The sequence below is a fragment of the Rhipicephalus microplus genome, chromosome X (assembly GCF_043290135.1).
Source record: "Rhipicephalus microplus isolate Deutch F79 chromosome X, USDA_Rmic, whole genome shotgun sequence".
Taxonomy (NCBI): Eukaryota; Metazoa; Arthropoda; class Arachnida; order Ixodida; family Ixodidae; genus Rhipicephalus; species Rhipicephalus microplus.
In genome coordinates, this window is record NC_134710.1 from 43,700,879 (window position 1) to 43,726,708 (window position 25,830).

At 44.6% G+C, this 25,830-nt stretch overlaps 1 protein-coding gene across 1 annotated transcript in view; it reads left to right on the top strand.

Moving 5' to 3' along the window:
- The window catches only part of LOC119175879 (RRP12-like protein), a 101,432-nt gene that overhangs the window by 14,396 nt on the left and 61,206 nt on the right, over positions 1-25,830 (top strand). The window contains exons 6-14 of the mRNA XM_037426898.2: positions 2,794-2,932; positions 19,728-19,855; positions 20,764-20,865; positions 20,937-21,028; positions 21,112-21,223; positions 24,475-24,651; positions 24,716-24,751; positions 24,893-25,035; positions 25,140-25,258. Of these exons, the coding sequence (XP_037282795.2) occupies positions 2,794-2,932; positions 19,728-19,855; positions 20,764-20,865; positions 20,937-21,028; positions 21,112-21,223; positions 24,475-24,651; positions 24,716-24,751; positions 24,893-25,035; positions 25,140-25,258 (1,048 nt within the window). The remainder of the gene's footprint in view (positions 1-2,793; positions 2,933-19,727; positions 19,856-20,763; positions 20,866-20,936; positions 21,029-21,111; positions 21,224-24,474; positions 24,652-24,715; positions 24,752-24,892; positions 25,036-25,139; positions 25,259-25,830) is intronic.

Here is a 25,830-nt window from a genome sequence, read left to right on the forward strand (position 1 = left end):
GCGTCTGCATAACGGCTAATATTTCTACTGAATCAAACGCTTTCTCGTAATATATATATATATATATATTGAAGCAAGACTGAAAGTTGGGCTAGTTGGTGATACATTATGGGCAGAAATAGCGCACAAACTCACGGGACGAAGAGAAGAGACACAAACAAGCGCTGTTTTCTTCAACTTTTTTTCTTTCAAGGACTCAGCAAGAGGTAGTAACCGCATGCTTTTCTTTTGTTTCTTTTTGACTGTGCATAATGACATCTACACATTCAGACACACACCTTGTCCTCTCATCCTCCGTAACATGCTTAGAAACAGTCCTTTCTAGGGCTACCTTTTCAACGGCGCTGAGCCTCGGTTCCACGCAGAACTTAGGGTCGAGCTTGAGTGTCTCCAGTTGCTGTTCTGGTATCGTTGCGCCGGCAGGGTTCAAGACCTTGCCCGCAGGATTTGTCCGTCCGTTGCATTTAGGTGCTCGTGGTCTGGCTGTCACCCAAAGAAACTCGGTCAAGGAATCACTGGTTCGACACCACTCGCCATATCTTCTTTTCCCCTCTCTTCTTCCACCCTGTAGTACGCAGGTTGTCCTTAGGCAGTTCTAAGCAGTCTTGCCTGGCTCTATAGCTCTGACCTCCAAATTCGGCACATCCGCTTTGTGTGTCCTACCGTTGGTCGTATCCCCACACACATGACCATTAGTTCCTCTGGGCATGTTCCGTGGCGCAAGTGCCACGACAGCACTCTTGCTCGACATTCGCACGTGGCTATTCTTACTGCCAAGAAGGCTGTTTCTTGAAAACATATGTTAACACGAGGAAAAGAAGCTTTTGTAGAAGAAATAAACTGAAGCAAGACTGAAAGTTGGGCTAGTTGGTGATACATTATGGGCAAAAACAGCGCACAAACTCATGGGACGAAGAGAAGAGACACAAACAAGCGCTGTTTTTTTTTTTCAACTTTTTTTCTTTCAAGGACTCGGCAAGAGGTAGTAACCGCATGCTTTTCTTTTGTGTTTCTTTTTGACTGTGCATAATGACATCTGCACATTCGGACACACACCTTGTCCTCTCATCCTCCGTAACATGCTTAGAAACAGTCCTTGCTAGGGCTACCTTTTCAACGGCGCTGAGCCTCGGTTCCACGCAGAACTTCATCAGCGCTTGTTTGTGTCTCTTCTCTTCGTCCCGTGAGTTTGTGTGCTGCTTCTGCCCATAATATATATAAATATATACATATATACGTACTAAAGGAAAACAAATATTAAATAAAACCAAATGAAACAATGACTAATGTGAACAGTATAACTGAAAAAGAATGCAAAAACTTTAGTACATATAATGTGGACATTCAAATAAGGTGGAGCTATGGTAAGAAACAGTAAAACTAAGCATGCATAATGTGTGATTTTAGTTTTTTCTTATAGTGATGCAAGTTTTTTGCATTTTTAATAAAAGCTGGTAGTGTGTTCCAAAATGATATAGATAAAAATTCAGCAGTTAGTTTACCATAATTAGTACGTACCTTAGGCAGAAGGACGTTATTGTTACGTGCAAATCTAGTATTACTATGAGCAACAAGGTCGGAAGATGAGAAGCAGATTGGAGGTAGTGCCTTGGTTATGTATTTATAGAATGTGATACGTAAGTTGTAATTGAGGAGCTCTGCAATGGTCAAGATGTTGTTATCATGAAGTAGGCATTTACCGTTAGAAAAGCGGGAACTGTTAGTAATGATTCTTATAGCTTGGTTCTGTAGTACTTGAAGGGAAGCCAAATGAGTGTTATACGTGTTACCCCAGCACATTATACCAGAATTAATATGAGAATGAACGAATGGTAGAGTGACAGTAATGTGGCACCTGTGAAGTATGGACGAGTTTTAGTTAGAGCGCAAATGCCGTACGCTATTTTCTTTTTGATGTGAGAAATATGATCCATGTATTTCAAGAGTCAAGAGAAATTCAGAGAAAAGAAGAGCAGGTACTGGGAATAATAGAGTGCGAGCCAAAAGTCAAAAAAGGAAAGGATGCTGAATATTTTTATGCAAGGAAAATACTACAAATTAAGTCTTGGTTGCGTTAATAGTTGACAAGCTAGCACTGCACCAACTTGAAACATTTTTCAAGTCGGTACTTAGCTTGTCGACGATGAGTGAGATGCTTCTGTCAGAAGTAAATATGGTAGTGTCACCAGCATACAAATACGAATCAGTAAAGGACAGACAGTTAGGAAGATCATTTATATAATTTAAAAACGGGAGTGGTCCTGAAATGGATCCTTGAGAGACACCAATATTAGTAGATAATTCGTTAGAATATACATTAAAAATTGACACAAGTTGAACGCAGTTAGGGGGGTAGCTTTTTAGTAACGCTAAAGCAGGACCACATACACCGATCGCTTCAAGTTTAGTAAAGAGAATGTGATTTAAACTGTTGAATGCATTTGTTAGATCGATGAATATTGATCCTACAAATAAACCTTCATCAATTAATTTTTTTAGTTGATTGGTTAGATGATTGAGTGCCAGATCAGTAGAGAAATGGTTCCGAAAGCCGAACTGACAAGGGGACAGAATATTGAATTTATCAAGGTAATTAGATAGGCATACTCCAATCAAGCTTTTTAGGGTGCACAGTTTGATGATTTTGTGTTAAAATTGCGAGATAAAATGAATTTGATTCAACCTTTCACGGGTATCTGCTTGCTATGATAAGGATTGTTTGAGGCAAACTTAATTTTTGCAACCTTGTATGATGGCAAAGCTTTAAAGAGTTTTATCTATTTTTGTAACCAGCTTCGAAAGCTTGCTCAGAAGCTGATCTGCAGCATCCTGATGAGCAGCAGCATCATGTTGGCACCTGATGCACCACCAACACATCCTGTAGTACCTGCCCTCAGTTCCTTCTGCCTTCCAATCATAAAGTCATCGGCAGGTGAGGTTAATTTGTGAAGCCAGAGTTTGTTAACTTGTTTTGTTCTTAATCTACAGGTGGCTTGCACCACCTGTTTGTGGTCCTTGTTTGAATGTTTTGTTTCGGACATTTTTTTTTGTTCCTGTTTCATGTTTGTTTTTCCTGCCACTGTTTATCATAACAATTCATATTCCTGTGGAGTTTTTTTCATTTTGCATGCAAATTAAAAGGGTTCAGTTTCCAGTATTAGGAATTAATTTTTTGTACACTAACAGATATTGCATTCATGCAATTTAAGTGCCGATTGCACCATACTGTGCCAAGAAGCGAGACCTCCACATCGTGCTATCTTTCGGCAAATACATAATCCATGCAGAGCACATCAAACCATCGTTCTTGCAGTATTTCTGAGAAGGTGGCAGTTTCCGAAATTGCATACTAAAGTTGTCGTAACTTTGAGTAGTCTTATATGGGACACACCCTTGCTAGCCCATGTATATTGCGAGATTACAGTGCAACGAAAGCTCAGTATCACCAATGTGCAGTAAAAGCTGGTAAATTTGGATTGCGTGGGACCAGAAGAGCAATCTAAAGTAACTGAATACCAAATTATCGAAAGCATTGAGAAAACACTTAATGCCTGTTTCACCAATGCACATTCATTTTCTTGAAGAATACATGAAATCAGTCATTATTTTGAATATGAGCAGCGCAAAAGCCGGATTTTACTTTGTTCTCAATGTGCACGCAGTTCAAGACTTCGTTCAATGTGGTTGTGGGTGGCAACCATGTTTTTCTGAAAACACTTGACCGTTTTGCATACTTGCCAAATCTCCCGAATTGACCGTTTTTTCTGGTTGTAGGATTGTCACGAAAATCTCCCGGAAATCGAAATTTCTGTGCCTGATCTGGCTGCATTGACAAAAAAAGCAGCTAAATCCGCTTTAGGTTTTTCCAACTTACCCCATTTTATTATAAATGAGTTTAAGAGGCGTTCGTGTAAACTGACGGTATAATCTCAGTGATGCGAAACAGCGGCAGATACGAATTCTCAAATTCCCCAGCCAAATTTTACTACATTCATTGGGCCTCAATGAGAATGTTCCGAACATCGGCTGCTGACCCGCAGGTCGCGGGTTCGAATCCCGGCTGTGGCGGCTGCATTTCCGATGGAGGCGGAAATGTTGTAGGCCCGTGTACTCAGATTTGGGTGCACGTTAAAGAACCCCAGGTGGTCAAAATTTCCGGAGCCCTCCACTACGGCGTCTATCATAATCATATAGTGGTTTTGGGACGTTAAACCCCACAAATCAATCAATCAGAATGTTCCGAACACATTTCCTAATCGCGGCGGGTGGTACGAACTTTAGTACAGAAACCGTGTTGAATGAAGGCCGAGAGCAGTGTACTCGAAGCTTCGAAAGTACGCGTGCGACCGCCGCACTACAGTGCATGTGATCGTCGTTGCCACAACTGCTGGGGACGAAACCGCGGTCGCTCTTGACACGATCAAGTATGGCGACGACGTAACTGAGAGAACCCCGAAAGTGTGCGCTCAACCAGTCAAAGCAACACTGCTTTCCGCAAACTCTGCAGACAAACCTGCAGCAGATGCTATCGTAGATAGCATAAAACGACTTAGTTTTGATGGCGTGTGCGCAGCCAAGCGCATGGGGATTGTAAAATGAACTACCGTTTGCCGCAACCGCCGTGCTCAAAACCACGGTCGTGGCGACGCGAGAGCGATCTACGAGCTCCGAGGTCACGCAGTGGTAGGTTAAAGGCAGTAAGTACGTAAAAAATTGAAAAAAGTTGTAGTCTTGCCACAAAGGCGAAACAATAAATGCGACAGGAACAACTTCGAATGTAACGCTGAGAACGGCAAGCAGATAGAAACGTGCAGCGCGCTGCTCACATACAAATGACGCACGAAAACGATACTCGCAGGACGAGAGCGAACTAACAGCGTGGAACGCTCGACACGTAACGCACTTTTTAAACAAAAACAATGCTGGATACGTAATCAAAGGTACAGATGAGTACAAACTAACAAGTGTCTCAGTTGTTTTACCTCGCTGTGTATGAAAAGCCCGCTGTTTTTGCAAAAGGGGCCTGTGGAGAGACCGAAGTGACCTTTGTGGGCCCGGCTACTAACTCTTTCATTTCAGTGAAAGCCGAAGGCCACACGATTCCCCCACCAAAAGATAAGCGCACAGGCATCCATCCATGGGGCAAAGTACACGTGAGAGATAAGCATGCGTCGGCGCATTGCGACAAGCTTGGCGCCGAGCGCGGGCGGCTTTTTTCTTTGAGTGTTCATATATATAGATACGTGTACATACGCGGTGAAGGACGGCAGCGATGGTGATGGCAAAAAACAGCCTGGACTGTCCATATAATTTGCAATCGCAATAAAAAGGGGCCAGACGCGTTTTGGCGTTCCTGTCAAAGAAATCTAGCAGTGAGCAAAGCGTTTACCCGTGCTTTTGCGGCAGCCAGCTGCGCCGTTCCGTCAGTTCATGTGTGTCCTGGGAAGACACACGCGAGTTGTTTTGACTGAAATAAATTCTGCTAGTTGTGTTGATCTTTTGAGACTCTCACCTTAGTGAAAAGCTCTACCCTCGTGTGTTTGGCCGCTCCTATCCGCTATAAGACCGCAATGCTGATGTTGGCGCTTGCGATTTTGAGACCTCCCTCCCACCCCCTTTTTGTTTTGCACGATGTTTTTTGTTTGTTTGCTTGTTTGTTCTTGTTTTTTAATGACCCCCCCCCCCCTTGTTGCGGAAATCTCCCGTATTCAAAATCCTTGAACTTGGCAGGTATGGTTTTGGCTGTACGCGAACTCAGTTTTTGCTACTTTGCAACGCTATTTGTGGCGCTTCGTGCTTGGCATACTGAATTAACCCGATTGTGGCCAGATACAACCGAATGAACAAGAGATTGATGCCATTTAACAATGTATACGCTGGCGGGGATCAGGGAACACGTCCTGATGTCTGATTTTCCAAGGTAATAATTATTGCATTAACGAGCTTTTACTGTATCGAGTTCAGAGTTAAAATTGTGCAATATTGGAGAGTTATAGAAAATTGAGTTCAATTACAAGTTTTTGCAAGGTGGTCGTTTATGGTGATTGCTATAATAACAGTGACTATTCTGTGCATACTTAAACGATATCTTGTTATATGTTGGTTTCACAAATATTCAAGTACATGTTCTGGTTGAACTCTTGGATAGTTTGAGAATTGCATTTGAACTTAAGTTTAAAATTTGTCAACTCCACCTACTGCAGTGGCCTGTGGAATTTTTTTTGAAAAGGCTGTGCTGCATCTCAGTTCTGCTTAACTGCATTAAAACTGGACTTCCGACTCAACAATAGGTCGTACTCTCTGCGTTTCTTCTCCGGGGCCATTCTCACAAGAATTGACATTTCCATTATTGTTGTTGTGCAAGTTTGAAAACTTTCCAACTTCACTGGCTCACCTTAAAGGCTGTCCTTTTCGGATCACAGTCTCACTATCCTTGCACATTGGCACTGTGATTTCTCTATCTACAATGTCACGCAGCACATCATGCCCACAGTGCCTGTAAATGACAAGGATTGTCACATGGTGATCACTGCACTCTATTTTTCTGAATCGTGGACTTCTCTCTTACTTTCAGTCAGGTTAGGCTGCTGCTCTGACATCTCCAAATGTGCGGAAAAAAAAACCTTCATTGTGGTTGTGACAACAAACACACTCCCCACCTTGGCATAAGTGATATTGGGCAGTTCAATGAAGGTACAACTCACCAATATGTTGATACTTTATTCGTTATGCCTCATTGGGAACTATCAGAACAGGTATATTTTCTGCCACAACATTGTCTATGCCCACCCTAGCCTTGTAGTGACCGACCCTTTTCATTACTGTGTATAATGAAGTCGCCCCGCCGCGGTGGTCTAGTGGCTAAGGTACTCGGCTGCTGACCCGCAGGGCGCGGGTTCGAATCCCGGCTGCGGCGGCTGCATTTCCGATGGAGGCGGAAATGTTGTAGGCCCGTGTGCTCAGATTTGGGTGCACGTTAAAGAACCCCAGGTGGTCTAAATTTCCGGAGCCCTCCACTACGGCGTCTCTCATAATCATATAGTGGTTTTGGGACGTTAAACCCCACATATCAATCAATCAATCAATCAATAATTAAGTCGGTTCCTGAACCATCTCAATGCTGCATCGTGCTGCTAGTGATGCACGCAACAATCAAGCAGAACTGCCTGTGTGAATAAAGTCTATGAAAGTGAAGTTATAGTTAATTATTACTTCCTTGAACAACAGATGACTGGTCTCTCTGCAAGGAAGTGCTTCTACGTTGGCGTTAGACTTGTTACATGAAAACGCCTTGCAGTTGCTTGACAAAGCCGACACTTGAGCGGCTGCTTATGCACTAGACAGTCACTTGCTCTGTGGTCATGGGCGTTGCAGTTACAGCACTTGTGCTCAACATGTCGGTTGACATGCGGCAATCTCAGACATCGATCTATTTCGCGGTTCACGTTGGTGGTCACTTTTGTCATTGAAGCGGGTATACTGCGCTTTGAACACGATGGTGCGACAAAGCTTCAGTAGCATAACCCTAAAAGTTCACACCATTCACGTTCGATTCACACCATTCACGACTTCAGGAAGTCGTGCAGTAAGTAGGTGGTCTAAATTTGCTTCGTGGCAAAGACTCGCCTTGGAATGGCAATAGGCTGTTGTGCTCTTGTTTCACTGCTGCATGCGCTCTTGCATCCTGCACCATTATTCCGCAATGAGTCTGGCTCACAAAGGTCCGACAGAAATGTTTCTCAAACTCTTTGCATGACGGCACTTAGGAGCTCCTCGAATGGTACTATTCCTTAGCAGCTCTAACCAATTGGGTTTGGCAGTTTACAGGGTCAAATCAAATCAGTCGTCTTCTTGATTTTTTCAACATTATTTTACACACCAAGCAAGGCATTTACTGCGGTATATTAATTGCACAGTAGTACAGGATACAGAACAAATGCAAGCAGCCTGGGAGCAAAAACAAATCTCCTGCATCATGTTGAAGTATGAATTGTTCCAACGAAAAGCGCCTTGCAATAAGGTGTAATGTACTATAGAAAAAAAGGAAGAAATTAAATGCATCAGTTCATGATCAATAGAGTAAAATATTAATATGGTATTGGTGCCCATGTGCATTCTGAACATGCGACCTTCAGGGGCCCACCACCTCATTTAGACCTTGCTGACAAGCACGTTTCAAGGGGTGTTTTCGTACGGAAAGGGCGTAATGAGTGCACAACTCAAAGCAGTTGACACCAAGGCAGCATGTCCTTTAGGAAGTGGGATGGGAAGCTATATGTGAGTGTTCTTGAAGGTGGTAGCCATTTCACTTCACTGCAAGGCAAGACAGTATGACTTGTCTCCAGGTGGTTTAGTAAAAGTACAGTTCCGTTTCTTCTATCTTCTCCAACAGTGGGTCAATTTGAAATTTTTAGTTTTTTGGTAAATGTAAAGCAGAGCACGTTTATCTTACACTGAGGTGTCTAGGTTCTGGGCGGCATACTCTCGCACCACGGCACCAATTTGTTATGGACAGCCAAGGTGTGTATATTGCGAGGGAAAGCTCTTGTTCAGGCCCCTCCCGCTTACAAAAAGTTGTCTGGGTACAACTGCACAGTTTTTGGATGCGAAAACAAATCGCCGCTAGAAAAAGATATTACTCAACACTGTTTGGGATGAGCGCAACACGGCACGGAAATTATGCCATTTTGGTGTTTTCAGATTGCACAGATTTCCATACGCAACAGAAAAACTGCGAGCTCCGCTGCCAGTTAATTGCAATCAACAGGAAAAACTAAGAGTTCGGTAAAAGTGTGTGAATAGGTATTCATTCATGTGACACCAGCCGCTTTGCTTTTTAGCAGTAATTTACGTGCAGTATGTGCCTGTAGTATGCGGTACCAAATCAGTACTGTACTCTTTCGTAAGCATCGTGTCAATAATGGGAGATTCTACGAAGAGTTCCTATGAGTGACCTGTTTCGTTTAATGATTATGACACTCCTGTGTGTTTGTTTCTGCATCCCTTCTCTATCATTCTTCTTTCTTTATGTCCCCTTAACCCCTTTCCCAGTTTAATGTAGCACGACAGTCTGAAGGATGATGGATACCGCCCTGTCAGATCTGAAGTAGGAATCATGCCTCGTCTATTTAAACGATATCGTATTTCATTCTTCGGTCTGTCTTCGCCGTTATTAGATTCGCAGGCCTATCACTAAGGCCGGAGAAGTCTTATTTTGGCTACGAGGAACTAAAATATTTGGCCGCCTTGTGACTCGTGATGGCATTCGGCCAGACGCAGAAAAGACAATGGCTGTTGTTTCATTTCCCCTTTCTTCGAACAAACGAGATGAGTGCAGATTTTTGGGTCTCTGCGCATACTTACAGGCGCTTTGTGCAGGACTTCTCGAAAATCGCTAAATCCCTTACTCACTTAATAAAGGACGATACTCCTTTTGTGTGGAATGCAGAGCAAAGGCACACTTTTTCTTAGCTTCAGCAGCGCCTTCAGACTGAGCCCTTACTAGGGCACTTTGATGAAGATGCCCCACCGAACTGCACACTGACGCTGTATGGTCATCTGCTCAGAGTTGTTACAGATCATCGTGCCCTCTGTTGGCTGGTAAATCTCAAGGACTCTTCAGGGCGCCTCACCAGATGGAGCTTGCGCCTTCAAGAATTCGGCGTAACAATCGTCTACAAGTCTGGCTGCGGGCACATGGATGCCAAGTGCTTTTCGCTTGCTCCACTTGCAACGTCATCAAGCGATGATGATATCAATGGCATTTTCCTTTGTGCGGTCAGTGAATCTGACTTGGTTCAACAACAACAGAATGATTCAGAGCTTGGACATCTTATTGAATACCTTGAAGGCCGCAGCTCGAGTCCACGGCGGGCATTTGCGCGTTCAAGGTCGTTTTGTTTTTATAACAACATCCTCTATAAAAAGAACTTCGAACCTTATGCAACCGAACACCTGCTCGTCGTTCTCTGAGCACTACATGCTGAAATTTTATCTGCCAGCCACGACGAGCCTTCTTCAAGCCACTTGGGATTCGTGCATACCTTCTCCCGAATTAGTACTCACTACTACTGGCCAAAACTAACTCAGGATGTCAAGCAATACATTAAAAGGTGTAACGATTGGCAGCGCCGTAAAGCCCCACCTGTGTGGCCCGCTGGTTTATTGAAGCTTGTTGCACCACCATCACAACCATTAGTACAAATAGGCATGGACCTGCTCGAGCCCTTTCCGAAGTCTCATGACGACAACCGCTGGATCGTAGTTGCTTCTGACTACAGTCAAACCTCAATATATCGAACACGGATATATCGAATTATTGTCTATATCGAACGGTTCCTATATCACGCGGGAAATCGCATGCATTATTGATTTTTTATTTCAAACAAAGTTTGACATATACAGTTAAACCTCGTTATAACGAAATTGGAGGGCCGCCGCAATTTGCTCGTTATAACCAATATTTCGTTATAGCCGTAGCGGGCATTTACCGCAAATATTATGCACTGTACTTACCCAAAAAAAATAGCGGGCGAAATAGCATCCCGCCGCACGGTGGTATGCAACAAAATAACCGCATTCCAAATAAAAAGGAAAAAGTCATGCACCTGTTTTAATGCACTTCAAGATACACAGCTTGCTTTTCAGGCAGACTTAGCTGCAAAGAAGTCCGTAATTGGATGTTGATGCATCTTCCTGATGCGAACGATGGCTCGCTCAGCTGCGGCCGCAATGTTCAAGCCATCTTCGGCGCCCTCGTTAGCGCCGAATTAGCGGCGCAGTACGTCCACCGCGTCTAATGCCTCCGACGCCGTCGGCACGTTTGTCTCCTGTTCGTCGACAGAGTCATCGTCACTGGTTTCGTTATGATCACTGACAGCGCGCACAATATCGTCATCCAGGAGTTGCTCCGTTGCCACCACTTCCGAGTCCGCACTCACATAGTCACAAAACGACTCGCTGTCAGGCACGACACCGGCGTCACGAAGTGCCGTCCATGATGCAGCGACTTCGTCTGATGTGGCAAAACCGTCCAGCACAGTGGGCTCGTCTGATGGCTCATCGCTGGCGTCTGGTGCGGCGGCAAATGAGGCGTGTCGAAAGCAGTTTGCGATCGGGGTCGCCGTCACACTCATCCACGCCGCCTGAAGCATTTCGAGCGCAACGTACAAGTCAACATCGGTGTCTCGCTTCATCCTCATGTTGAGCAGGAGCTTGTCTATCACACGCTTGCGGTAACCTTCCTTCAGCGACATAATCACGCCTTGGTCAAGCGGCTGTATTTTTGCTGTGCAGTTGGCAGGAAGGAACAGCAGCTCGATGTTTTGAAGCACGGCAGCGGTATGGTGGGCGGTGCAGTTATCTAAAACAAGGCACACCTTGCGGTTCGCCTTTGCCAGCTTCTCGTCCCATTCGCAAAGCCATTTTGAAAAAATCTCCCTGGTCATCCAGGCTTTGCGATTGGCTACATACTTGACTGGGAGCTGCCTCTTCCCCTTAAAGCAGCGAAGGGATGCACTTTTGCCAATTACGAAAATTGGCAGCTTCTCAGAGCCGGTCATGTTTGCACAAAGTAGCGCAGTGATCCGCAGCTTACTTTGTTTGCCGCCATGGCACGGCTCGCCTTTGAGGGCTAAGGTCTTGTGCGGCAACATCTTGAAAAAGAGAGCGATTTCGTCCGCGTTAAAAATATCCTCCGCGCTGTATTCTTTCGCCCACTTGGTAGCCTCTGCTTCGTCGACAGATTGCGATTCGCCGCAGACCGCTCTCCCGACAATGTCGTGGCGCTCCTTGAAGCGTTAGAGCCAACCCGAACTTGCTACGAAGTTGTCATAGCCCATGATGCAGGCAAAGTCTCTCGCTTTTCTTTGCAGCAAGGCGCCGCTCACCGGCAGAATCACGGCCCGCGTGTCCAAGAACCATTTAAAAACGGCCCTTTCGACCGCTTCAAAGGCAGGTGCCCTCATCCTCCTAGCGCTTCCTTTCATGCCACGTGCAACAGTGTGGATGATGGACTCCTGCTTGCTCAAGATGGTTGACGGTGTGCTCGCCGATACGCCAAAGTCTCTTGCCACGTTACCTTTCTTGGTCCCCGATACGACGGCTCTTATCATAGCCGCCTTCTGATCTAGCGTTATGCGCTTTCGCTTCCCGCCTGGCGCATTCATGTTGCTGGAATCATGAGCGCAGCACGATAAAAGATAAGGCAGAAGCAGTCGAAAAAGAGAAGAAACACGCACGCAAAAGCAACGCGGCTCACGTCGGCGAGCGACAACACTTGCAGAGAAAGTGACTGTGAAGTGGAAGGGGCAGAAGGGGCGCTCTTTTGCGCTGCCCTCTAGGAACCGGTTACTCAAGGGGAAGGGGGTATGTAAGATTAGGAAGCACGCCTCAGCGCCATGAGAAAGGGGAGAGGGAGAATATAAAGGAGACACAAAAGAAAAGAAAAAGGCGAGACGTTCGCGGAGCTGCGGAGCACTCCGCTGTCGGTGGTAGCCAAGGGGCGCACGTGCAGCGACCTCTCCTCCGGAAACAGCGCATGCCGTCTGCTTTGCGCGCGTTGCTGGAGGGCGCGTGGCGGGAGTTTCAAACTGCTAAATACAGTTGTCGCGTTGCGCGCCGTCTCAAATTCGCGTTGTGCACTGTCGTGACATCGGCTTGAAATTTTACTTCCTAACAAAACTTGTTCGTTATATCCCATAACAGGCAACTTTTGCCTCGTTAAAACGAGGTTTTCAATACATTGGTTTGTATGGGGACTTTCAAGGGGAATTAGGATTCGCTCGTTATATTCATTATTTCGTTATGGCCCGTCTCGAGGTTTAACTGTAATGGATATATCGAACTCATACCCCTGTCTCATGGGCACCTGCGAAGACCGTTTAACTTCCTCGTCCTTACGACAATGAAGATGCGGTCCGTGTCACACGGCCACCCTTACGCTAACGAAGATAAACGGAGCATTTCGCAAAGGACGTTCAACGATCTCCCTTCGCAGCGAAACGAGGTACTCTCTTCCCAGCAGTCTAGAGGTCAGAAAACAATTTCGAGCACTAAGTGGCCGCAGTGAAAAAATAATACATTTTGGCAATATTAAACGTTCTTTCGTTGTAGTACTCATTCACAGCGGCTGTTTGTTTGCATATATTTACGCCCGCCAGAGTTCACTTACTCTCAACACTGATGCCCTACACACCATGCTCCGCGAGTCGGGCCGGTCGGCGCCAGCCGATCAACGTCATTACCAGCGCATTTTCGTACCACTTCCTCACGTCGGCCGCTGTGTCACTCATGGCTGAAGAACACAAAATGTGCGCTCACGAGGCAAGGAAGCATAAGAACTTTCGTACCGGTACCGGGCATATACACAGCAGCAAAACAACTAAAAGCACAATGTGACCAGCGTCACTAGCAGCATCGCTACATTTAGCCACGGCCGGACTCGACTCCTTCTCCGGCGCTCCCCTTACGACCTTCGCATTGGGGCGTTTTGCTGCCTGCCGCCGCAAGTTCGGGGTGGCGCTGCTAGACCACTGTTGCTCCGCCGCCTCCAAGCGCGTTCACGGGCGCAGTGTGCGCGCCACAGCGGTATGGCCATCATAACAGCGCTGAGTACGAGGAACAGAACCAACTGCGGTGCCTGAATTCTTGAAGATGAACGTTTTATCCACACAATACAGCTCGGTCGTTGCATGTGATGAGGTTAAAATGGTATAGTCGCCCTCTGAGAGCACCGCTTACCCAGTCGCAACCATTCCGGCAGCTTTCCTGGATTTTCGCACACGCGTGTTGTCACAAGCAACAGTAATCCATTACAGCGCACAAATTCAGAGAGGAAAAGCAATATTTATTTTGTCGTAAGATGGACTAGAACTTAAATAAAAAAACAATTTCTGTGCGAGGTGAGCACAAATACCTTTTTCTTTCAAACCCATGCTAGCAATACAAATTAACACAAACACAAATGCATGGTACAAATAAAGCGAACCTCCATGACATACTCATCACAGTCTGAAATATTTTCTAGACGGCTTGTGCACATACGCAAGTGTTTTTTCATTTCTATCGCTCACCATCTTGGTGTAGTTAACGAGAAGAAGTCTGATAAATTTGTCCGCAAAAAAACGAGCTGTGCGCCTTGCGTGGCTGCTGTCTACACTCTCTGGGCAGAGGAGGACGGGTGATTGTTCGAGGTGTGGGGTAACCAGAAGTTGCAGCACTTCATGCACTTTTGTACGCGGAAGTTTGCTAGCAGCTTTTTCAAAGAAAGTAACAATGTTGTCCAACAGTGTCAAAAACATACGGTTTGGGTAGTGGAGTGCACTTTTGTCCTGGCTGTGCAACAGAACATACAAAGGATCAGCTTTGTTCGTAGTCGTCAGCATCGTAACACAAGCATCACACTCAAACTCACTGACGAGCTTCACGATGTATCCACTCCCCGTAGGTAGACGGCGATGACTCCGCTTTCCGTTTCGTCGGCTGTCGAGGAGCCGAGGTGGTTGAGGGGCCACGCGCTGCAGGTTCTTTACGCGGCCTCTTCGTAGCCGGGACCATATACGAAGGATAATGATCGAAGACCGTGGGCACGGCTCCTGGACGCAGTTTCCGGATACGATATCCGGCAACATAGTCATTTTCCGTGAAGTGTTTGCTGCACACTACAGTCGGTGCGGACTTGTCATTGATGACGAGGTTTTCACGTGAAACATTTTCCCCCCACTTCGAACACAGTTCCTCATCGCTAGGAAATTGGTGGTACGACACACCCGGTGTCTTCCCTTGCTGTGACTTACACAGCGGCATGCAACAATAAACCATGGCTACGCAAGTGCAGTTAGCGTGCCTGAGCGTGTCTGATGCATTGTTTACCCGAGGCCATCGAACGCAGTCAAGAAAAGTCGCAGTCGTCGACGCGGGGAGCCGGCGGAGCTTACAGTGAGGTGGTGCTGCCCTCTACGCGTCAGAAAAAAATGTATGCGCGGCGCCGGTATTGAGAAGGCCATAAGGAGCGTGCGGAAGGAGCGTCGAGTCCGGCCGTGATTTAGCAAATGCGTTTTTATATGAAATTATTTTTAATGTTTTTTTAGTCGCATACCTACTTAATAGTGCTTTTTGTAAAAATCGCATAAAGAGTATTCACAAGAAATCAATAGAGATGAAATTAGGATACTTTTCCGAAGATCAAACAGCGCCAGCTGAGCCTCCTCGCGGCAACTGTTACAACCTTGTCATTGCCGTGTGACACTGCCACAACTCCTTCTCCGTCGAACCCCCTAAGGGAGATTTACGTTGACGGTGTTTAACGAAGTTTGGTGGTGGCCGTGTGACAGGGGTATCAGCCACCCCAAACCGCCCGCGCTCCATTGACAGGCGGCGAGCTTTCCTGCAACTCTCAAAAGTAGCGGTAGAGCGGCGGTTGTTTACGAATGCTGCACACATCGATGGCGTCGAGAGCGCCACTTTAATTTAGCGGCATACGCGCGCCGCAGCCTTGTAGCTTGCAGTCGTTGCAGTCTCTATGGTGTCAACGGCACACTGCGCACTTGTTGCAAGCTCCTCCCCCGTAGCATCGGCAGGCATCGGTCGTTGTGCTCGCAGTGTTCGTGCGTTCGGAGTTAGGCCTGTCGCGCGCTGTGCTGCGCGACAGGCCTAACTCTGAACGGCGGAGCTCACGGATGTGGAGATTGTCGCCGAAGCTACTGCTGAGCAGCCAAATGAAGACTCTGCCTAGGTGGATCCCGCAAGCGCTGATGGTGCCCTGCTCCCGACATCAGCTGAGGTCGTAGCTGCCTTGGCCCTTGTGCGCCGCCACTGCGGCGTGATTGAAGGCACCGGCCTATCACTTATGGATCGCCTGGACTATATTGAGGACGCAGTCATCAAACACGCTATGGCCAACAAATAGCAGGCTACTCTTTTTCAATATTTTAAACCAACACAATAAATACTATGTTTGAATCTTCAAGTGAGTATTTACTGCACCACGCTTGAACGGTTCGTTGGTTGTTTTCAGCAAGCTGTTGACGCATTTTTTTCGTGATTTCTTTTATATTGAATTTTGGATATATCGAACTATTTCGCGATCGCCGCGCCGTTCGATATATCGAGGTTTGACTTATTTGATTAGGTACTGCGAAACGAAAGTCCTACAACGAGGCACCGCCAATGAGATTGCGCACTTTTTCATGAACAACATCATTCTCCGCCATGGAGCGCCAACAGTTGTCATTACTTACCGTGGAACAGCTTTTACAGCACAACTGATGCAAGATGTCATGAGGCTTAACGGAACCTCTCATCGCAAAACCGCATACTATTCACAAACGAATGGTCTGACGGTCGCTCGCAAGACGCTCGCCGACATGTTGTCCTTGTACGTTTACCGCTATAACAAAAACTGGGATGCTGTGCAGAGTGAGAGCTCAATGTATGACAATGTCTAAGATGACAATATTATCAACAGCTGTGCCCTACTTACCGAGAAATTAAGGTAAATGCACAAGAACACATGCGCCACAGTAAGACATTCTCGAAGTGATGCAGTTGACGTCGGACAAACCGTCTACAATTAATCACCAGTAATCAATCTAGCTGCACTAAATAAAGAACCTTTCGTACATCGAACTGGACGGGTCGTGCTATCTAGCATGGCCCAGTTGAACCAAGCACGCTGGCAATTTTGAAGGCCATGGCTAAAGATTGTTCAATATCCTTTATTGCATCTGTGGTTCCCGCTACTTTCCCTCTGCTGCTACTGTAGTGTCGGTGGCCGCGTATTAAAGTTCGTTTGTGTAAAGCTGATAATGTAACTGCTGACATTACGTTGTTGATGTTAATGTAGTAACAATATTAAGCTTCATGTACCCTTATATATGGCAGAGCAGAGTGGATAAGCTAATTGAGAAGCTAGAACCAGCTGAAGTGGCCACAAGAAGGTTACCGTAATTACTCGAATCTAATGCGCACCTCTTTTCCGGTTAAGCGAGTTCATAAATCGCATGCGTGTTAGAATCGAGTACGAAAAAAAAAAGAATACGGTCATTCCATTGCCATCGGCAATTCCAAAATAGCCGCCCTCTACGTGCGTCGGCATGGCGCGTCGGCCATTTCTGCCTGTGCGGCACTTCGTACGTGTGCTGAGGAGTTCGTCATCTTGTAGTGTATTGGCATCGACAGCATGAAAGGGCCGACTCCAAAAACTCGAGTGCACCACGATGCTGCTTTTAAAAGAAAAGTAATCGCGTGTGCAGAAACAGACGGAAATCGGTTCGCATCGCGGTCGTTCGGAGTTCCCGAAATGTGCGTGCGGGACTGACGGAAACAAAAGCAGAAGATTGTCGACAGCAAAGCTTCACGCAAAGGCCTCAGTGGACCACAGCAGAGTCAGTTTCCGCAAATTGAAGAGCTGCTCGGCGAGTATGTGCTTGAGCAGCGAGCGGCACAGCGGCTCGTGATGACAGAACTGCTCCAAGTGCGGGCTATGCAGTTAACCTTAGAAAAGGGGCTAATGCGGAGCCAGTTTAAAGCGAGCAGGTGCTGGCTAACTAACTTTATCAAGAGGGAAGGCCTTTCCCTCTGAAGGCGAACGGGCATATGCCAAAAGTTGCCGGAGGAGTACGAAGAAAAGCTTCACAGTTTTCAGAGGTTCGTCCTACACTTGCGGCACAATAACGGCTACCTGCTTGGGCAAATCCGGAATACCGATCAGACGCCTCTTTACTTCGACATGCCTAACACCACAATCGTCGAGAAGAAGGGGGCGAAGCAAGTTCGCGTGCTGACATCGGTCCACGGTAGAGCTACAGTGACTGCAATGCTCTGTTACACGTCAGATTGGCACAAGCTTCCCTCGTACCTCATATTTAAATGGCAGACGCTCCCGAAAGGAGTCGTTTTTTCGAGTGGTGTGATCGTGTGGGCCAACGAGAAAAGCAGGTGCACGTTGCAATCGATGTCTTAATTTTTTTTTTTTTTCGTCGTCGAAACCGGGTGCACGTTACAATAGAGGGTGCGGTAGAATCAAGTAAATACGGTATTTTATTCAACCCACTGCTCAATGGCAAGATTATTTCAGCGGCATGTTCCTCATAAAAATATGCAGTTGCGTCTTTACCACTAATTTGTGACTCAGGTTTTCACTGGTCTGCTAAGTCTTGATGTGGATGATCGACTTCATTTGGAGAATACGGCCTTTATACTTATTTATTTGTGGGAGGGCTGGGCAGTATCGGGATCCTCGTATCATGATAGTATCTCAGCGATACTTTTGAGTATCTGTATTTCTGAATCGTATTTCTGTATTTGTATTTCTGTATCGTAAACGAACACACAGCAGACTCAGCCGGACGAAACCAAACAAACATGCTTATTTAACTTCTTTTAGAATGATATCACAAACCAAACTAATAGATAACTGGTGATCAGCATCCTGAAACAACCTTACACTAAATTACAATACAATCAGTCAAACATAAGGACAAACACCAGGTAGTGCGAAGGCGGCGCCGCCAACGTTCGACTCGCCATAAGGGCCAATGACAGACGACCCACAGTGTCGTCCACCGCGGACCTGCCACAAGAGACAACCGATCTCGTCAACAGCTTTGCGCCGAAGAGCCTCGCCAATGTGCCATGTGCAGCCAGCCAGCGTTGCTGCCAGGCGTCACTGCTGGCACTACCGTGCTAACCATGATGATAATATTGGCGAGAAATGCTTGCAAGCACAGCGCCATCTACCACTCCATGATTGTGAACCCTAACTGCGGCATATTCGCGAAACACGTGTGCGCCACGAGACGCAAACGACTTTACAACGAGGTGTTAGCACCCCCACAAGATACATCGGCAACGCTGAGCAAGGGCATGCCGCTCTTCGCCGACAGAGTGGGAGGCGGCGTAAGATTGCCCGCACGCACGGAATGATGCATGTGGTAAAGCGCCTAATGCTGAGATAGCACTGCGGAAGCTGTCATTCTCTGCCCGCAAGAGTGGCAGTCTGAGAAAGCAGATGATGCACCTTTGCCTTTTTCGAATGGCAAGTCATTTCAGCAGTTTTGGGCTGAGGCCGAACTAGCATCTCAATCACAGCCTATTTGAGGAGCTTTAAGCAGCTGCTGTTGCTTGAGTGCAGTTAATGCAACATCCATGTCAGCTATACAAATCTTGTATCTAAAATAAACAGGCACTTTCTCTTGGTTCACTGATGTTCCTTAACTTTTCAGTTTCGCTACAGTGAAAAAATAACCACAATATTATTCTGCACGTAATTATCTTTATGGAGCATCAGTAGAACTGAAATCAAAATGTTGTTATTGTATTTATATTATTGTTTCTGTATTCTTGTATCTGGAGTCCAGAATGTCTTTTTGCAAAAGTATTTCTGAAATATCCTGTTAAAGGACAAGTGTATCTCAGTATCTGTATTTTGAGCCTCCAGTGCTTGTATTTCAATATCTGTATTCCGGAATACTTTTCCGACTATCTCTGCCCAGCCCCGATTTGTGAGGATGCTTTGTTTCACTCAAATATGAGATAACATATGCCATGTATTCCTGTAAAAATGAATTTACTATTTTGCTCATTATACGTATTGATTAATCACATTCATCTGTTTAAATTTGTAATACATTTGCTTCAATTGTCTGTAATAATGTCATTACCTTACTTTGGAAATAATGAGAAACATGTCACTTGTTTATTTTTCTCTTTTTGTTTCTGTCATGCAGCAACGTCCTTTCCAGTTTCAACGCTGCACATCTTCGGCTTTTTCAAACTGGTGCTGCACCTGTTTCCTCAGGCAGAAGTCAAGACTGCATGTGAAGCAGTGCTACAAGTCATGGGGGCTGGCCACCCCGTGAGTAATTTTTTTTTTTTTTTTGCATTGTAGACTTGTTGCATGGGAAACTGTGAACTCGACATTCTACCAGCAGTGCTAAAGGTGTCACGAGCTCGTCTGTGAGGTCGTCATCAAACTACTTCAGTAGCGTGAATCAATTGCCTAAAAAATTTGCATGAAAAGTAGGGAGTTCTAGAGTTCTGTCATGGGCAGTAAGCTACATAGGGAGAGGAGGCATGCGACGAATATGCTACGATAGTGTTCAATGTGTGTTAAATTAAACTAAATTAAACTAAATCGCTCCTTTTGTTGCGATTCCTGCATGTGAGCATGGCTCGCTGGGTAATATTAGAGTTTGGTTGCTGCACATGGTGGCACCCTATTGTAAGAAATGCATCTGAGCCGAATGGCCAATGGCGTGCCTTTTGCTCTCTTATGTCAAGCAGCGGGTGCTGGCAGCTGTGAAGCAAGTGAGAATGGGCCTCTGTATGAAAATAGGGACCTGAAAAAATGGCAGCTTCGTGGGGCTCTGTTTGTAAGGTTTCCCTGCCATGCAGGGCTGCAAGATTTGGAAAACTGCAAACGAGGAAAAAAAATTGTGGTTGTACCCCATGAAAAGTGAATCATTTTTAATTTGACCTTCAAACTGAATAAATAGCTGTTAGCATCACTCAGCAGTAATTTGTGTCAATCGGTCTGCGTAAGACTGATTTGTATTTCATGCACTTGTAACAGCTTTTCTTTGCATCGTAGAAAGGGCATGCAGACGCACAAAAAGGGAGAGGGGAAAATGGTAATCATTCATTGTTTCTTTGTGATCACCTGTCATATGTTAGTGCAAGAGTTACTTCTAGCCGTATTGTTCTTTATGTTGCCTTCTAGTGCTTTTGGTTGTGGTATTTGAACACTTTTTTTTTTTTTTTCAGACTGTTGTGCAATGTGGCTTGGTCATGTTGCAGTCTTTCTTTGCTTCAAGGCCACGTCCTGCTGTAACATTAAGCCCACAGTTGAATGCCCAGTTGGTTAATGTGAGCGTCTAATACCAATTTCATTTTTGATTTTTGCACCTGCAAAATATTTCATTGCTATTTTATTTCAGGCACTGTACGACTACAAGCCTGGTGTGCAAGATCCTAAGCTGTTGGATGTGTGGCTTGTCACTGTACAAGAAGCATTGGCAAACCTACAAAGGTTAAATCAGTTCCTAATACAGTACTGCACGACTCGTATTGCACGCTATTACAGAGTAATGTTGTGTTTTTTTCTGCCTTCAGTTCATCTGATGAACTATTCCTAAGCAACCTTCCAAAGTTCGTGGGGGTTGCTATTGAAAGCTGGCTCAGTGGAAGGTCTGAGACCTATGGCACTGCCTCGACAGTGATTATGGTAAGCTTCCAGTTGATTGGTTTGGCTTAATCAAACATCCTAGTGTTCAAATTAAAGGGACCATTTACAGTGCTTTGAAATCTGATGTTTAATGTCATTATTAAACTAAAAGTTTGAACTGAAGTGTATGTGTGTACTATCTTGAGTAACAGATGTGACCTGTAGATCATGTTATATTGAGTTAAGTTTGAACTGAAGTGTATGTGTGTACTATCTTTAGTAACAGATGTGACCTGTAGATCATGTTATATTGAGTTATGGGTGCGACATGCATGTCAGGTTGACAATGTGAATACTATTTTGAGTAACAGATGTGACATGTAGGTCATGTTATATTGAGTTATGGGTGTGACATGCAGGTCAGGTTGACAAATGTAAATTATAGATAGCCGGCCTCCATTGGGTTATTCAAGGGCAGAGCTTTTTTATTATGTTTTGAAATCTTCTGGAGCCTCCAGAAAAAAAGCATTTGGTAATTTGGAAGTAATTGTTCTCATTTAGTCTACTATTGGTGAACTATAATTCTATTGGATCTATTTTAGCATGCTTTGGTATTTGGCAGCTAAGGTGTTGAACAGTAAGCTTGAATGTGGGTTTTATTTGTGGTCACTGTTTCCATACTTCAATGAGAATAGATATCTGTCTTGTAACAATTCTATAAGAAAGTCAAATCTTGTCATAAAATTTTATAGTACTAGTATAATCGCTATTTCAATATATATTGGCTCAGAGTTCAGCCAATGGAATGAGAATGTTGTATCGACAATTTGTAAGATGTTGCAATTGGATTTTTTTTGTTCTCATTCACAGCTAGTAGTTTAATACATCATAAAAGGAAGTCCATTGCAAGCTATTTAGAAACCAGTTAATCCTTTGAGGGCAGATTTTTTTTTTCAAGAGTGCATTTCAGAATTTCGCAATTTTTTATTGCTAAATTAAAATTTTCAGATTAATCTATTTAAGAAAAAAATTGTTTAAATTTTTGGCTAACCATAAAATGACCAAAATATTAGTTGTGCTGTTACATACGGATGGTTTACTTGTAACAGCAAGATAAAGACTAAAAAGTAACCTACACAACTGTTAAAAAATTGCATGTTAAAAAAAGTTGCCATAGTTAAAACAAAAATAAGGGCATAAAGTGGTATAAAATGAAAACATGGGGAGAAGACAGCCACTCTTGATCCAATCAGTATTGTTTCATTGTGTGCGTTTTGGAGGTGTCATTCACTAATCAGCATCTGAGCCTCAACTCGCAAGTTACTTGTCTATGACTGGCTGACATTTTTTAAAACAAATTCAGATTCCACAGTACTCACTTGCGGCAGAGAAACTGACGCGCACTTCTATAGAAAAAGCTAAGCCCCTTCATCCTAACAATTGTCCCTTTTTTAAGTAGCGCCAACCATTGTTCCATCACCATCGCCTAGTTCCAGTTATAAAGCTTCCGAAAGGAAGTTATTGCACCACTTCCTTCCGCTTTTTTTCATTCGATTTTGTTTCTGAACACGTGAGAAAGTAAATATTTTTTCTTTGTTTCAAGTGTTGACTCGAGTTTCATTCTAAGTTCGCGAGGAATGCCACCTTGATGCTGCGCACGGGGATGCCCGACGGGGTCTACGGCCGAGCGGTGGGAGAGCATGAATGAGGCGGGGTGGGCACGTTAAGTGGTGTAAGCTTTCCTTCCTCCACCCTCTTCGTGGTAGGGCTTGCCGTGAGGCGGGTCATGAACCGGAAAAGCAGCAGAAACACTATGGCGCCACCTCCACTTCCGCTGGTCAGAGGACAGGTGTAAAGGGAGAGGGGAAGGAGTTGGCGCTACTTAACCTAGCCGACGGAAAATGCATGAGGAGGCATTAGCATAAGCAAACTGCGCAAGTGAGTGGATTGGCGAAAACTATGTAGTTGCGAGTGCTTCCAGAAAGTGAAAACAAGTTCAAAACGTGTAATAATTTTTTTAAACCTGTAATCGCCGAGATTTAAGGGGTTTTTGCAAGTCCCCGAAATGGAAGGTACAACCATAGCGGCATTGTTTGTGCCAGTAATTTTCTGCACAGAAACAAGTGTAATTGTGTACCAGGGAGTAATAAACATATCGGTCACCTTTCTAAAGATTCTAAACTGAAAAGCCACCAGTTTTGCGGATGCAACAGGTGGGATTGAAACCAAAACTAGCCGGTGCACTGCATAATAATGATTAAACTCGCAATGTAGGGCGAAATTTGAAAAAAATATCACGTTTCTTTTTTTTTTTTCAGTTTGGATTTAATGCATATTTTCCATATTTGTGCATTTATTATATCTATGTCACACGGCACGTGTAAAGTCATTGTGGCGAAAGTCGTTCATCATGAATGTCATTGCTGTCGTGCCTTTCGAGTTTTACACAGCTATAAGAAATTACATTCGTAGTTGATGTCAATGTTAATCGGCGGTCTGCTATGATACCGAGAAGTTACAAATCACTCATTTAGTTCACATATTTTCTGTTTATTGTTATTTATACACCGGTAAACATTGTCCGGCTGATTCAAAATATTCTGAGATGCAGTACAATAGCATCAGTACAAAATAAATCTGTGTACACATCCCAAGCAAGGCTAGTTAAAGCCGCCCACGAGTCACAACTTGCAGTCCGCAATACTTTGGACCATGACATTATTCGTGAATTAATTATCGTGATGGGTGATGATCAGTTTAAATGAATGCTAGTAATTGCTCGCCAGTTGCTGTGAATGAAGGAAGCATCAGAACTGACTGAAGCGTCTCAGGATTTGGACATTACACAAAACGTGAAGGCAACGACAAAAATTGGTGGATAATGTGCATATAATTGCTATCCCAATAAAAACAAAATAGCTTTCACCTTTGAGTCTCCTTTGGTGAATGCGTAAGCTACTCGGTGATCACGCTGGACTGTTCTTGGTTTATTGAAGCCTGTTGTTGGATGTAGTCTGGCTTTGAATGTCGGCAAAAGCTATTCCTCACCAAGGGTATTTATCCTATGTGTTTTTCGGGTAGGTGTAATACACAGCAAAGCTTCAGTAATCTTTTCTGTATGTTGGTTATCAGTTGCAACCTGTAGATGTCACTTGAAACATTTTCTATTAAAGCACGTGGTCATTTTATATCTTTGTTAAAATGTCTAGTGCTGCGAAAAGAATGTAGCCACACTCCTTACATTACTTTGAATGGCACTTAATGCATTGTGCACCAAGTAACAAGGCACATCTGCAAATTTGAATTTTCAGACATTGCTTAAGCAGAGCTTTCAAGCCTGCCTGGACAAGGAGGTAAAGCAGAGTTCTACAAGTACGTTGTGCCACTCTACTGGTACCAAAGTTGTCGAGCAGATGCAGCGAGCGCTGCAGTACCAGTTTGTGTTTGCACAGGATCAGGTGCTTTTGACATGGGCTACTTGCTTTGAGGTATGTTTACTAACGTAGTGGCATATTTCATGTGGCCACCTACTTGAACTCTTGCTCTTTGCAGGTCCTCGGCAAGAAATGTGGAAAGGACATGCTTGAGGTTTGCTTTTTACATCTTGTGTTGCAGAATTATTGCTTAACCTGGTCATTCATGACAAATGTTTTCATCTGCATGTGTTACACCTCAGTGCAGACCTTACATTCTCCCCGCCCCTTTTTTTACTTGTTTTTTTTTTAACAGCCATTGCGCACTATGGCAGAGTGGCGTGAATCTCCGAAGCACTCAAACAAGGCTCTGGTAGACAGAACTATAGCAGCTGCCATCAAGGCCATGGATCCTGAGCTTGTTTTGCAAGCCATACCACTGAATATGAGTGGAGATAAGTGAGTGGCTGTATCCTGTTATGGTAGAAGCTTTGAGCTCAGGTTTTCCTGATCTGCTCTATATTTTATATTATTAATATATATATTTCTTTTTCATTAAAAAGGTGCCAGGACTTCCAAAGGAGTTGGATCCTCCCACTTCTGCGGGACAATCTACGGTCCACACGGATATCTTTATTCACTAATAACTTTCTCCCACTAGCTTGTGCTTTCCACGTGTTGGGTACGTTTTGCTTGTATCTTTTGGCACTACTATATGTGTGGTTAAAATAGGGTAGTTAAAATAGCGGAGGAGTTTTACAGAGATCTGTACACTAGCTGGGACAGCCACGACCTTAATACTATAAGAACTAGCAGTGACCCAGATGACACCCCACCAGTAATGATAGAAGAAGCCATAAAAGCTTTGGAGAGCATGCAAAGAGACAAAGCTGCTGGTGAGGGTCAGGTATCATCATATCTGCTGAAACATAGAGGACAGATTGTGTTAGAAAAACTAGCCACCCTGTTTACAAGGTGTCTCCTCATGGGAACAGTACCAGAGCCTCGAAAGAACGCTAACATCATCTTAATACCTAAAAAAGGACATGACGAGGACGTGAAGAATTAGTGGCCGATCAGCGGGCTCTCTGTAGTATACAAGCTATTTACAAAGGTAATTGCTAACAGAGTAAAGAAAACGTTAGAATTCAATCAATCAAATGAACAAGCAGGATTTCGAACAGGCTACTCAACAATCGGCCACTTTCATAATATCAATCAGGTAATAGAGAAATGCCCAGAATATAGCCAACT